Source organism: Electrona antarctica (assembly GCF_951216825.1).
Source record: "Electrona antarctica genome assembly, chromosome: 3".
Classification (NCBI taxonomy): domain Eukaryota; kingdom Metazoa; phylum Chordata; class Actinopteri; order Myctophiformes; family Myctophidae; genus Electrona; species Electrona antarctica.
In genome coordinates, this window is record NC_136808.1 from 20,921,840 (window position 1) to 20,936,181 (window position 14,342).

A 14,342-nucleotide genomic window follows, 5' to 3' on the forward strand; every position below is an offset into this window, starting at 1 on the left:
GAGTGAGACACACACACACACACACGTGCACACGTGCACATACACACGCGCACACACACACACACACACACACACACACACACACACACACACACACACACACACACAGACACAGACACACACACACACACACACACACAGATGTAATAGAGCTCTGTCGCCTGCAGCGCTGCAGTGGAGAGGATCAAAGGGCTGTGTGCTGCATGTCAATGCATTTCAATGGATGCCCAGTCTGCAATACTGATGAGAGTTAGAGTTAGCATGGTGCTTCATTCAACAAGCTGCCTCTCTGATGGCACCAGGAGACACTGACCAGGGGTTGTCTCCGAGGCAAGTCCAGGTCATGTTCTACTTGCCCAAAGGTCGTGGCCACTTGCCCAAAAAGCAAGTTTTCAGTGGTGGAAAAAGTATACTCACATTCACACCAATACTGCAATGTAGAAATACTTTGTTATACAAGTAAAAGTCTGGATTTCTAAATTGACTTGAGTAAACTTAAAGTACAAAGGTGTTGGTATAAAAATGTATATATATATATATATATATATAGGGACACTAGGTTGAAAGTGGTTTAATGTGTCTTTAGGTTTTATAAATATTGAAACAATGCATCTCACTAAACTAAAATGGACCCAGTGGAACACAGGTTATTTTTTTAATTTCCTGAAAAGTAACGTGTTCTGCCCCACAGCTACAATAGACTTTCCACAGTCAAAATCCAGGCTCTGCTATGCTTTTCAGTTGTGTCATCTGTCATGATGCGCCAAAGAGCTACTTTGAAAATTGAAAAAAGATATTACAAACGAAGGTTTGAAATGGGAAGAAGAATGAAAAGATGAAGAGAATGTAAGAAAACTACTGAGTGAAAAGCACGTTGTGGGTGTTTTTAGACAGACTTTGATCGATGTACAATGTAGCCATCGTGATAAACACATTTCGACTTCTCACATCTTCTCACCATATTTTAACTTTTTATGTTTTGTATTTTGTAAATTGACAGCTATATTTGCTTTATTTGTAATGATCCTGAAAAGTACCGGTTTTGGACATATTAGGTCTCCAGGCCGCTCTGGTCGGGGCTGCACACCACATGTTTGAGCTTGCCCGGTGGCACGGACCGACACAGAGAGACACACGTGCTTGCGTGTTTGTTACGTGTTTCTGACTCACTGCAAAATACTTACATTTTTTCATTATTATTTTATTGCTGCTGAGTGGACGGGTCTGAGCGGAGCAAGCGGTACGCAATTGAAGTTGAGCGGTGGGAGGGTGGAATCAACACGAGCGAATAGCGAGCGTGACAACTGCCCTCTGGAGTGAGGAGCAGCTTTTTTCCCCGCTTCACGCCGCGCACATGCTCTGTTTGGAACACAGGCTATTTTTATTTTATTTTCTCCAAAATGTCCTGAAGCTTGACAGTTTTTGGTTTCAACCCCCTGACTGCGACGACATAGCTGTCAGAAACACCTCTGTTCTCATAAGGATAGAAATGCCACAGTGGTAAAGGTTTGACTGCGACATTCACTATTTATTGCACAGTAGGGCTTTACAGTCCATTTTAATCACAGGTTCTCTAAAAAAATCATTCTCTGTCTGCCTAAACAGACCAACAACAGCTTTGAATGTACACAAAATTGACAGAGACAGTGCCTTGTCTTGGCTCTATTCGTGGAGACGAAAGTGTTTTTAAAAAAATCCTTCAATCAGATGTTTTTCTAGCTCATTTTTACTTAAAAGTGTGCTATTTTCTAGAACAAAATGAGAATCATCCGTTATTCCCATAATATGGTGCATTCAAGGATCTTTAGTTTAGTGCAAATTTGAAGAAAAGAAAATCACAGAAACAATAATTGAACTAAGGAAATAAGGCAACATTTATAAATATATCAAAAATAGTCTTTTTTTCCCCAACCCAGAACTATCCTTTGTTTTACGAAAAAGGTACAAAAGTTTTGTCCTGGACGAGCGAGAGGGACATGTTCTTCAGCTCCTCCGCCGACCTCACGCTCTTATAGCCCAGCTGGTGGAGCACTTTGTGACACACCACCTGCGTGTACTCCACCATGTCGTACGACAGCTTCAGCCGCCAGCTCTCCGCCGTGGCGGCCGAGTCCCGTACCGTGCCAAACTTGTGTTTGGCCGAAGGCTCGTCGCTGCCCCGCGTGCTCGCCAGTATCCAGTCCTCCACGTTCTTGTCCATGGGCAGGCCCAGGTAGTCGTAGATCTCCCGCGTCTTGAGGAGCGGGTTCCGCGCCAGGTCCTCGTAGCGGACCAGCATGTACTTCCCCCTGAGCCAGGGCGGGTGGCCAAGGCCGGTGGACACGGAGCTCAGGAAGTCGTCGCAGACCACCGTCAGCTGGCTGAGGTCCAGGTTGTACGGGCGTCGGCCGGTCGCCCGCCAGATACGCCACAGGCGGTACGTGTCCCGGAACGTCTCGATGCGCGATGAGAGGATCCCGCGCGGGTCCCTGACCAGCTGGATGACCTTGAGGTTGAGCCGGGGGTCTTCTACCAGGGCGCGCAGGTCGCCGATCTCCGGCACCCGCACGATCTTGATCACCACGTGCCTTCAGGATCAGATATCACAGAATCGACTTTTAATGTCACATCGCAGGTGTTTAAAAAGAAATAGTGAGTGAAATGCGTTTGTTGTTCAAGCTCAATTGTGGTCTTCAACGTTGTTCAGGCCAGGGAACCCTTAGCTGAGAGAGAGATGAAGCAGGGACCTCCACCAAGGTTAAGAAAATAACTAACTGAAACGGTATTGTCTGTTCACAAAACTAACTAAAACAAACTGAAATTATAGACAAAATGCCCTTAAATTTAAATTAAGATGAAAAAAACTAACACTAAAACTAATAAAACTAAACTAAAACTAAGCGTTGTTACAAAAATAAAAACAATAAAAACTAGCAAACCTGCTCTAAAAACGAATAAAAAAATCACACCTGTGTGAAGTGAGGGGCGCTAATATATAAGTCTAACTCATGTTGATTAGGTGATGTAATGGTGATGTTAAAACAAACGGTGCAAACACAAACATTAAACGCCATTAACAATAAAGAGACAATATCACGTAAATGACACATTATGACATGAGTTTTCCCTTCATTGTCAATGCGTTTGTTTGTCAATAAGCAAAACAAAGAAATTAAAAACAAAGATCCATACCTCTTGTCGCGGCAGGCCTCGGTTGCCAGGGTCATGTTGAGCGCCGCACACTTTTTGACGCAGTCGCCCTCCTCCACGTTGACGTCGGCGGGGCCGAAGGCGTCGCACACCGGCTGCTGGCAGAGCGCCCGGCTGGCGCCGCGGCGGAACAGCTTGTCCGTGGTGTGGTTGGCGGGCGCCGGCTTGATGTAGCTCTCCAGGAAGTAGAGGTCGCAGTCGTACAGGCTGCGCAGCAGGTCGCGGCTGGCGCCCAGCATGACGCGGCGGTCGGCCGTGTTGCGGCTGTGGGACAGGCGGGGGATCAGCGTGGTCTGGACGTGGTAGAGGGGCTCGAACAGGTAGAAGACCTGCACACACACATAAAGGATAGAGGAGGGGGTCAGCGTGGTCTGGACGTGGTAGAGGGGCTCGAACAGGTAGAAGACCTGCACACACACACAAAGGATAGAGCTATTAGAGGAGGGGATCAGCGTGGTCTGGACGTGGTGTAGAGCGTCACAGTCCCGCCCCCTGCGAGGGCACCAGGAAATAATTCCCCATTCATTTTCCCCATAGACGTTTCAAAAAGTATTTATTTAAATACCTTTAAAGCCTCGGACAAAGCAAACTCGGCAGGTGACAACTCATGACAATAAAGACATTATTTGGGACGAACAGATAATTAGAAAGACGAAAAAAAGGGCAGGGTACAACACTTCTTTCTAATTATTTGTTCGGCCCCCCAAAAAATTGTTTATTGTCATGAGTTGTCACCTGCCGAGTTGGCTTTGTCCGAGGCTTTAAAGGTCTTTAAATAAATACTTTATGAAATGTCTATGGGGAAAATTAATGGGGAATTATTTCCTGGTGCCCTCGTCATTCTGAAAGGGGGCGGGACTGAGACGCTCTATAGAGGGGCTCGAACAGGTAGAAGACTTGCACACACACAGGATAAGAACCTTTTCACGCCTTGTAAGCTTGTAGATCGGCTATTTTCAGCATGCAACCAAGTGTAAAATCTGTCATCAAGGCACCGCCAGAATACATTTTAGTCGTCAAAATCAACTATAGATTTAGTCAACTAAAATGTTACAATATTTAGACGACTAAAACTAGACTAACGCTAAAACATTTCAGATGATGGCCTGGGCCGGCCGAGTGGTACAGGCACCTATAGGCTTGTAATCCAGCCTGACAGCGCGTCGTGGGTTCGAGTCCCGAGCCCGATGACCTTTGCTGCGTGTCTTCCGCCCATCTCTCTCCCCCTTTCCTGTCAAACTACTGTAAATCTATCAATAAAGGCAAAAAGCCCCCAAAAATATCTTAAAAAAGGGAAAAAAAGGGAAAAAGGACATTTCAGACGACTAAAATATGACAACAACTGAATAAATACAATGTTGCTCAAAGGACTATACGACTAAATCGAAAATGTAAATTTGCTCCCAAAATCAACACTATACCTCCTGGTGCTGGTTGAGCAGCTGGCCCACAAAGGAGGAGCCGCTTCGGGTGGTGGCCAGGACCAGGATGTGGGTCTTCCTGGCCGTGGCATTGAAGGAGACGTAGGGGTAGTCCTCACAGCCGCCACCGCCGCTCCGCTCGAAGGGGGGGTCGGTCTCCTGCAGGGCCCCTGCCGGGCCGCAGTTGTTGCTGTGCGTGCTGCTGGGCAGAGGACACAGTTGGAAGGGCTTGGCGGTCAGCGTCCGGATGGCCGTGTACTGGATGGCGATGGAGACCAGCGCCAGCAGGATTACTGCCTTCCAGGAGCATTGCATGGCGGAAGCGCTTCATCTAGACACAGTGGGCCATGCCAGCTTCTCCCTGGACAAAGGACAGTAAAACATATCTTCATCTGGACACAGTGGGCCATGCCAGCTTCTCCCTGCATGGAAAGTACAGTGGTGGAAAATCATATTTCATATTTCGATCCTATGTCCAGCTTTGAGGGTTTGTGTAAACACAAACATTGAAGACAAAAGTGTGTAAACACAAACATTGAAGACAAAAGTGAGTACGCAAATTGGCCAGAATGAGATGATGTATGATGACGTATGATGATAAGAGCGCTCACTTCACACAGGTGTGATTTTTTTGTTAAAGTATCAAGACTGTAATGGAGATACTTGAAGAAGTCTGGTATTCAACATTTACTTGAGTAAAAGTACAAATGTACTTTTTTGTTTGTATCAAAATGTCATTATTGTACCAAAAGTATAAGAATGTCCCATTTCAAAATGTATACAAATATTTTTAAAATATCAGAGCTACAAGCTCATAATGTATATAGGGCTGAAGTGGTTAGTGTGTTTTGTAATAATAATCCAAATCTACAAAGTAACTAGTAACTAAAGATTTAATATAATTGTAGTGTACAGTACTTAAGTAAAAGTACTTAGTTACTTTCCACCACTGTCGGCCACGGAGCTGCACATGTTTTGCCTGAGGGACCCAGGAAATTCAACTAAACTGACACACAAGAGGCAAACTAGCGAGGTTTCGGATACTGACAGAGAGTTTTATACACATATCCGCCTTCCATCATCACATCAGCTGCCGTCATTCGTTATCTTGGCAACTAGGTTCACTGCGACCTCAACACTGTAAACAATTCCGAGGTGAACCTACTATCTTAATATTGTTGACTTCTAGGCTACCATGAGCCATCGAACAAACAAAAAGAAAAGTTGCAGAGACTGCCTGAGGGACCCAGGAAATTCAACTAAACTGACACACAAGAGGCAAGCTGAAGCTGGCTACCAAATATCAACAACCGCATAAAAATGAAAAATTATACATCAGACCCAACATTTACCGATACTTTTACCACACGGATGTGTACTAACCGGCCATGTATGTCAGAGCCACGGGTGAGTCTTAACCGGCCATGTATGTCAGAGCCACGGGTGAGTCTTAGCCGGCCACGTATGTTGGACTATTGGTACATCGTATGTCCGACTATTGGTACATCGGACTAACGTACGTATGGCTGCCCCCCGTATTGCATATACTCTGTTAAAAAGGTTCTACTGGGCCCGGGGAGCAAACCCAGACCCCCCACCAAAATGATCACACCCACTGTATTAATCACCACCTACCACCAGTTTATGTCTCAAAATTACCTGATTTCATTATTGAGGGATTTAATCGGTATAAGGCAGCATGCTCTCAGAATGAACATTGTTAAATGTTCATGGTAAATGGTGCATTTATATAGCGCCTTTATCCAAGGCGCTTTACAGAGATTTACAGAGACTTCGACAGTAACTCGTAACCGTACGGTTACCATCCAGGCAGTCTACCCCTGAGCCACCGCCGCCTGCACCATTTAGGCACCTTTTTAAAACAACAACAACAACAGTTTAGCAGTGGTTTAGTACAACATTGTTCAAATTGGCCTTGGCAAAATGGAAAAAAAGAATGGAAGAAAAAGCAATTCATGTCTTTGACAGTTTTTGTATTGAAAAGTATTGGGTCTGGCACACCATTTAGGCTTAGTATTGGATAAAACTCAATCGATAACCACTGCTGAAAGACAGACCAAACATGTTGGTTGGAAGTAATTCCCAACTTTGATTGGCTCCCACAAAGTTCCCCAGAGGAGTTGGTTGGAAGTAATTCTCAATTTTGATTGGCTCCCATAAAGTTCCCCAGAGGAGTTGGTTGGAAGTAATTCTCAACTTTGATTGGCTCCCACAAAGTTCCCCAGAGGAGTCGGGTTGAAGACACCTTTATGAACACATCGGTAAAGAAGGCTATTGGCGAGCAATTACTTCGCAGATGGCTAAAAACGCTTGCATAATAGTAATTGGTAAAAATTGTGATTAAGACCACATTTTGCAATTTTTACAATATTATTGTAAGAGCAGCACTCATTTGCATACCAGCATGCCACAGACACAGATATCACACATAATTGGCTTCTTGATCCTTAAACCCCTATTTGTTCAATTAAGTGCAACATTGGCTGATTTATAGTGCAAATATGTTTCAGCTCTAATTTGCATAGAAATGGTATATGGGACATTTTGAAAATGTCTTAACATTGCTCATCATTTTGTACAGCATATTTTCCAATCTAGAAACACTGATTAGAAGTATATATTTCCGGGGTGGGGGGGGGATGTGCATACGCCGTCTTCCTACTCTACGGTACTAATTGCTGTTCTGGCCTCAACAGGAGTCAGCTGATTAATGGGATTCTACTGGCTGGCTCCAGTGGTGCAATCAAAATGTATTCATGTGAAAACCAGCTGCACTGGTTGCAGTTGCAGAAGTCATATCATTTTTAAAATGTCAAGTAGTTTAACTGAAGCCCTCAACTTGAATAGTTGTGAGAAATATGTTTGTTTTCTGTGGATAACAATACTATTAGTAGAGATAGGTAGGTCCCTTCTCACATACTACTGTAGGCATGGAGGGGGGGGGGGGGTAATATTTCCACCCATCTTCTGTTCTTGCCCATACTAACTCAACCAGCAGTGGCCTTGTGGTTAGTGTCCACAATGCTATTGGGATGTGGCGGTTCGACACACCAAATCCCTGTGACATTCTAGCATCATATCCAGAGCATATCAACCCTAACCCCAGTGGTGTAATGGTGATTCTTTTTTTCAGTACACAGCATTTTAATGACGTCACGTGCACGCACACGCACGCACGCCTATGCAAGTAACCACTGGGTAGGTGGTCAAGAGAAGACTCATGTCTTCTCTTGAATCTAGGTGGACGAGTTCTAGCGTGCACGCACATGCACGTCACCATTTGTTGGTACCACGAGGTGGTACTGCGTTTTACGAGCATGACACCACTGCATAACCCTAAAGCTAAGTTAGCTAACCCTAACCCTGTGTCAGTGAATCATTTCATGATCATCATGCAGTTTTGAGTCAAACCCCCCCAGAAGCCTGAGGATCCCTGGACCCTACTTTGAGAACCACTGCACCACTCCCCCCCCCCCCCCCCCTTTTTTTGAGTGGTGTAAACCACTCCTACGACTGGCTTTGTTAGTTTACGTGTCTGTCTGTCTGTCTGTCTGTCTGTCTGTCTGTCTGTCTGTCTGTCTGTCTGTTCGTACCAAAAAATTAGCATGGTTGCTACCCGTGGTCACTCAGTTCCCACGGGTGTGATTTCATTACGTCAGACATTACGTCAGACCACAGCTGATCAGGCTATATAAGACCTTACACCACTCAATTCACACGGGTGTGATGCTTTATTTTTTCATTGTTAGGCCTGTTAATTCCTCCCCACACACATTGCTTGCGTGTTGTCACTGCTGTTGTATCCTACTGACTCACTTACCAGTGAGGAGCCCCCACCGCGAGGACGTAGAGCCTTCATTCTACTCCTCCCGCCCAACACCCTGCTGACAGGTGCCGCCCCCAGCCCGTAGGAGAACGCCCTATAGTGTCAATTATCACCCTCCCTGCCCGGCTTCCCTCCAATTAAGTTTGTATAGTTGCTCGACAAAGCTGTGGAATCGAACCCCCAGATTATGTGGTGATGGGCAGATAGTACCGAAGCGCCTCAGCACTATTTAGTTGAACAGGGTCCTCAGGGCTCTATAACTAGGGGCCGTATCGTTTGTGCAGCGATATGCCTTATTTAACGCATGGCAGCTCCGTTGCAGACGGACTTCTACGTTAAACCCTATGCCGACTGCTAGGGTCCTGCATCGGGAGCGGGAGCCCGCGGCGCCCACAGGACCCAACGCAAATGTTGCGGGCACGGGCGGTACTTAAATAGGCCCTACCTGCGGGCGGGAGCAGGCGGTCAAGATAAAAATCAGCGAGCCCCGCAAAATCCCGCATCCTCCCGCAATTAACCAGATACAGAGCTTATTGGGCGGGAACCCCTTTTGGTGTTTTAAACATTATGTTATAATTTAGCTATTGAAAAATAGCAGATCTACAAGCTCATATCGCACCACCGAGTGGCGCGCTACGAGCTTGTAGGTCTGCTATTTTTGAAAAATCGGGAAAATATTTATTTCAGAAAACTGGATGATTTAGAAGATTTTTTAAATTTTGAGGTCAGGCCTAAATGGGTTAATAAGATGTTATGTCTGAGAAGAACATAATTTCCCTCACTCTCACTCTCTCTCCAAGAGACATCTCCAGGCATGAGCGCACCCCGCAGACACGGAACAGGAGCGACGCCGCACCTGTCAATGATGTCAATATTGACAGGTGTCAATATAATATATAGTATAGTAGGCCTACCTATAATATATCTTCAGTCGCAATATAAACACGTTCCCTCTATAACTGTGAGCAACTCCTCACACAAATAAACAACCCATCTCTCGTGCACGCATGCTCAATCTCATTCTGTTTGTGTAAACGCCTAATGTTTTTCCATCTCAATGGAAATATTGCTGGTTTTGCGGGATGGTGCGGGACTAAATAAGACTTATTTTTTTGTTAGGAAGAGCCTTTCTGTGTGGAGGTTTGCATGTTCTCCCCGTGTCACCTAGGGTGCAGAAAAAACATGCAGTAATGATGATGATGGGGAAAGGAACTGGTTGGAATAACGTGTTCCCTCCACGCACTACGTCCGGCCGGGGAAACTCTCCCCTGTCAGGTGAAATAAATGAAGCAGCTTGGACTCCTCTAGAAGGAAGCATGAGGTCAGTCCGTTGCTCTCCCTAGGTTGGCAGAGGAAGTGTAGCGCCCAGGATAACATTAGATAATTGACACTGTGTGATGGGTTGCAAAATCGTGGGATAAAAAAATTAGAAAAAAAATGATATCATTGCAGTAGCGGGCGGGAGTGGAGAGAAATTCAACGGGAGAAATTCAAACATGCTTGGGGTCATTTTAATCTTAAAATTATCTACTCAGGCTTTTGACAGTTTTTGAGCGGCACTAACCCCTCCTATGCACAGCTTTGTGTGATTGTTTGTATGAGCATGGAATGTGCTCAACTGATTTATGATGATGTATGATGACATCATCATGTCACTTCACACGAGTGTGATTTTTAAGTTGCTTGATTCTGTATTTAGATATTTGATAGGGATGTCCTGATCACGTTTTTTGGCTCCCAATCCGATTCCGATCATTTGAAAATGACATTATCGGCCCCCCGATCACCCGATCCGATCGGGACAACCCTAATATTTGATATTCATTTTATCAGACACTCTTCCCTATGGAAGCCCATTGTAATTGAAACTTGCAGAGTGATTAAGGTTAAACTTGGACACCAGTACTTCTGAATTAAGTGATTGTTACAATTTCCCTTTAAACCGCAAAGGTGTTACTGTTTATTCCTATTGTCAATAAGTAGTGTTTTCAGTGTTGCTGAAAACACTGAAAACCTGTGAAATGAACGATTGTTCATGATTGAACTCGTTAATATTTTGGGCGAACGTGAACTGAACATATACTGTATTTCCGCTTGATGAACATTATTGTGAACGCGTTCATTCTGGTATTTGTGAACGGCGCTCTCTCACAGTATAACTTTGTTCAAGAGTGTACCAGATTTCCATAGAGCCTTCCAGGCGAAAAATCAACTAAAACACACCATAAACAAGCCTTAATATGTAGCAGAAAACCGGCCAATCTGGCAACAGCCCACCCCTTGCACTAACAAATGCGTCATCACAACAATGCAGAGCATGGAGACGAAGCCAGCGATAGTAGCCACACTATAGCTCGGACCGCTCAGAGTTAGTGTATGACTATTTGAAAGAATTGTATGAAAAAGTCAGTAGACTCAGTACTGACCCAGATGATAAAACTGTAGAGATAATAGTGTGGACTGAATGGGCGGCACCAAAGCTTTAGGGAAATGCCAGTATTTTGAGGGCTGTCCTCTCAATGCTAATGTAACAGGTTGAGGGGAATTCACACAGACAGAGACACACTGTGTGTGTGTGTGTGTGTGTGTGTGTGTGTGTGTGTGTGTGTGTGTGTGTGTGTGTGTGTGTGTGTGTGTGTGTGTGTGTGTGTGTGTGTGTGTGTGTGTGTGTGTGTGTGCGTGCGTGCGTGCGTGCGTGCGTGCGTGCGTGCGTGCGTGCGTGCGAGCAAAAAGTCCTTAAATTGAAAAAGTTTAATTAATTAAATTGCCACTTCACTGTCATCTGGGGACCCCACCCCACTGGGCACAGGTTGAGAAACAACGATCTAGCAGAGAGAGAGAGAGAGGGCATATTATCCCAGGCACATGCACTTGGCCAATACACCGACAACAACAACTATACCGGGGACACATGTATTATGAATTGCATTTCATGGATCATGAGGTCCATGAGAATGTGTCGGTATAGATACAGTAACAGTATCACACTGTCATTCTACTTGTCACAATGTCTTCATCTTTCTGCAGCCTGTCCTGTCCTGTCCTGTCCTGTCCTGTCCTGTCCTGTCCTGTCCTGTCCTGTCCTGTCCTGTCCTGTCCTGTCCTGTCCTGTCCTGTCCTGTCCTGTCCTGTCCTGGTATAGCATGGTTTCTGGATGAACTATGAACGCAGTGCTTGTTAAAGTGCGGTTCTGGGACCGACACCGGGGTCCGTGACTATTATAAAACAGTCGATCAACATCCAACACACCCGGGATTTCCAACCCATGTGTCTCCAACATCTCATAACCACTAGCCTAAAGGTGAATTCCCCGTTGACCAGGGGAGGCATTTGGCTATTGATCTGAACCACTACTGTTTGGTTCTGTCTGGTGTTGTCATGTTCTCCGCGTGTGCCACTCAGATTAAGTCGTGGCCTTCTGCGTAGTCGATAGCACGTCAGTTGCCTGGTTGTGGAGGTCCCCCCCAGTCAGTCGAGCCTAGCTCCTGGCTGGCGCACGTGGACGAGCTTCCAGGGGCATGATAGATGACTAGGCTGGCTAGTGGCTATAGGGTGATTCCACACATGCGTCAAGTCCCATCCACTCCCATAAGGGGAAAACCGGAAACAAAGGTCCCCACGCTACAAGTTGAAGCAGCACTAGCGTGAAAATGCAGCAACCAGCTGCTTAAAGCCCCGGAAGTGACACCTGGGCTTGCGTTTTGATCGCACAAAAATAATCTTTTGTGTGGAATCGACTGGTAACGTACTGTAGGTCCCGGGTTCGCCTCCCGGCGATAGCCCATTATGTATAGGCGATAGCCTATACATTATGTATAGATTATGTATAGGCGATATCCTATACATTACAGGGGGTCCGCCGTCCAAACATTTCCCCCCTTAGTGTTTTTGACACTAACCACTTGAACCCATGCAGCATCCCTATTCGGGGGGAACGTTCACCGAAAGTAAAACTGATGAAAAACTAAATAATAATAAATAAAATCTAAGCTAAAACTACATAAAAATGTGCTGTCAAAATCAACACTACAAATGTCAAGTTTACCAAGTATCTAGGGTTTATAAGTGGTTACATAAAATACACATCCAAAACATTAAAACAATGTGTAAATAAAAAACATTGATGATAGATGCTGTTAAACTGTCGCTATATGAATCAGCAACTTATTATTCAAGCAGCATTAACAGTAATGCTAAGTATAATATAGGCCCACAGAGCTATAATATTTTTTAACTTAATTAACACATGCAAGTAGAATTCCATCAACACTTATTATACAATATGATGTAATTTTATCATTCATATAATGTTGCACCATAATAACCTAATCAACCAACCTAACCAATCATTTATTTATTTCAATCATTTTGGATTGAAGAGGTGCTGCATGGCCTGCATGCAAAGTAGGCAGCTAGTCAATCTGATATGGAATAATTTAAATTAAATTTAAATTTCGGATAAGTGCTTATTTTCAGAACTAACCCTGGCTTGGCCTTTATAACGGGTTGTTATTAAATGCAGAGTGAGAGTCCGCTTGCCGACAAGAACAGATCCTATAGGCTATAACTAAAGAATAGGCTACATCTCTCATATCATACAGATGCCTACGATTATATAAAACCCCAAAAAGAACTGATGATGATGCGTCTCCTTCAACTTTCATATCATATTGTAAAAAAAAAAGAAGCAGACCATTGCTGCTTAAAAATGTTACGTTTTAATGTTGTACATTGAAGCCGACTTACTCATCAAAACAGAGAATGTTATGGGCAGCCTTATGCTTTATCTTAAACCAAATTCTGCATGTCAGTTTAATTGAGAAGAACGCCCACCTCCCAATGTTGCATGTTGGCAATTGCGACTTTATTAGAATATTAAGATCTCATAATGTTGCCTTATATGGACCCCCTAACGGTGAATTTTGCAGAATGAAGCCTGCTCTTTATATTACTGCAGCCGTGCTTCACGATGCAGACCTTGAACAATTAACCACTGATAACATATATAGCCTATACATCTATAGCCGCACGTAATTCAACACATCCATTTCCATCCCGAATGTAACAATAACCCCATGGACGCATAACTTATAGTCCGTAGCCTATCATGCAGTGGTTCTCAGATCCGTGGTCCGGGGACCACCATGTGGTCCTTGGGATGGGTTCCAGGTGGTCTCCAGCTAAATGATGGAGAGTTGGTATAGATCTTTAACTCTCTTGACAGTTAAATATCTCAAGAGTTAAATTATTAGCAGGCTACTTAATTTTCAAGACAATGTAGAATAATTGCTATTTTGCCTGTTATCTCAGCTGATACCACACATAGCCTGCATGGAATTGTGGACAAAATTGTATCCAACGATAACAAAATATTCTAAAGTCTTGGGTCTGAGAGGCTAAATATCAGTACGTGGCTCAAATGCCGAATAAATAGGCCTAATGGGTGAAACCTTGGTATGAAACATTGATATGAAAACAGCTGAAAACCATTGTCCTATACATTATAAACGGAGTAAAACAAACGCACACTATAGCTGTTCCCAGCCATCAATTACCTTATTATAGTCGTAGTATTCTTCTCATGATGCCATAATTATACATGTCCACGTTATCAAGACTGAGACATTATATCCAGCTGTCCTGGAACGCCGCGCGTTTTCTTCTAGCTCAGCTGTCCCCTCTCTCTCTCTCTGGGGCCAAAATGATCAGCAGCTCGCAGGCTACATTAACGTGGTCCATATAGAAGACAATCCTCGTGTGGATGATGCTGGAGAGGTAGGTATAGGGCGGGAGGGAGGGAGGTATGAGGCTGTAGCTACGGGTATAAAAAGTGACGGGAGTCGATCGATGTGAGAGGAGGAGATCCAGGCTCCACGCGGAGCGGA

At 44.5% G+C, this 14,342-nt stretch overlaps 1 protein-coding gene across 1 annotated transcript; it reads right to left on the reverse strand.

Annotated features, from left to right (window-relative positions):
• Positions 1 to 1,538: 1,538 nt before the first annotated feature.
• Positions 1,539 to 14,102, reverse strand: LOC306920166 (carbohydrate sulfotransferase 1-like). Its single transcript, XM_079496814.1, has 4 exons — positions 14,013 to 14,102; positions 4,611 to 4,971; positions 3,172 to 3,518; positions 1,539 to 2,567 (listed from the first exon to the last, which is right to left on the reverse strand). The coding sequence occupies exons 2-4, from the start codon at positions 4,923 to 4,925 to the stop codon at positions 1,931 to 1,933; spliced, it is 1,299 nt and encodes a 432-aa protein (XP_079352940.1). The 5' UTR covers positions 4,926 to 4,971; positions 14,013 to 14,102; the 3' UTR covers positions 1,539 to 1,930.
• Between the last annotated feature and the right edge of the window lie 240 nt (positions 14,103 to 14,342).

Coding starts and splice junctions, on each gene's coding strand:
- LOC306920166 (XM_079496814.1), bottom strand. CDS start 4,925: ATGCAATGCTCCTGGAAGGCAGTAATCCTGCTGGCGCTGGTCTCCATC. Junction 3,519..4,610: donor TGCTCAACCAGCACCAGGAG/GTATAGTGTTGA, acceptor GTGTGTGTGCAG/GTCTTCTACCTGTTCGAGCC. Junction 2,568..3,171: donor GAGGCCTGCCGCGACAAGAG/GTATGGATCTTT, acceptor CTGATCCTGAAG/GCACGTGGTGATCAAGATCG.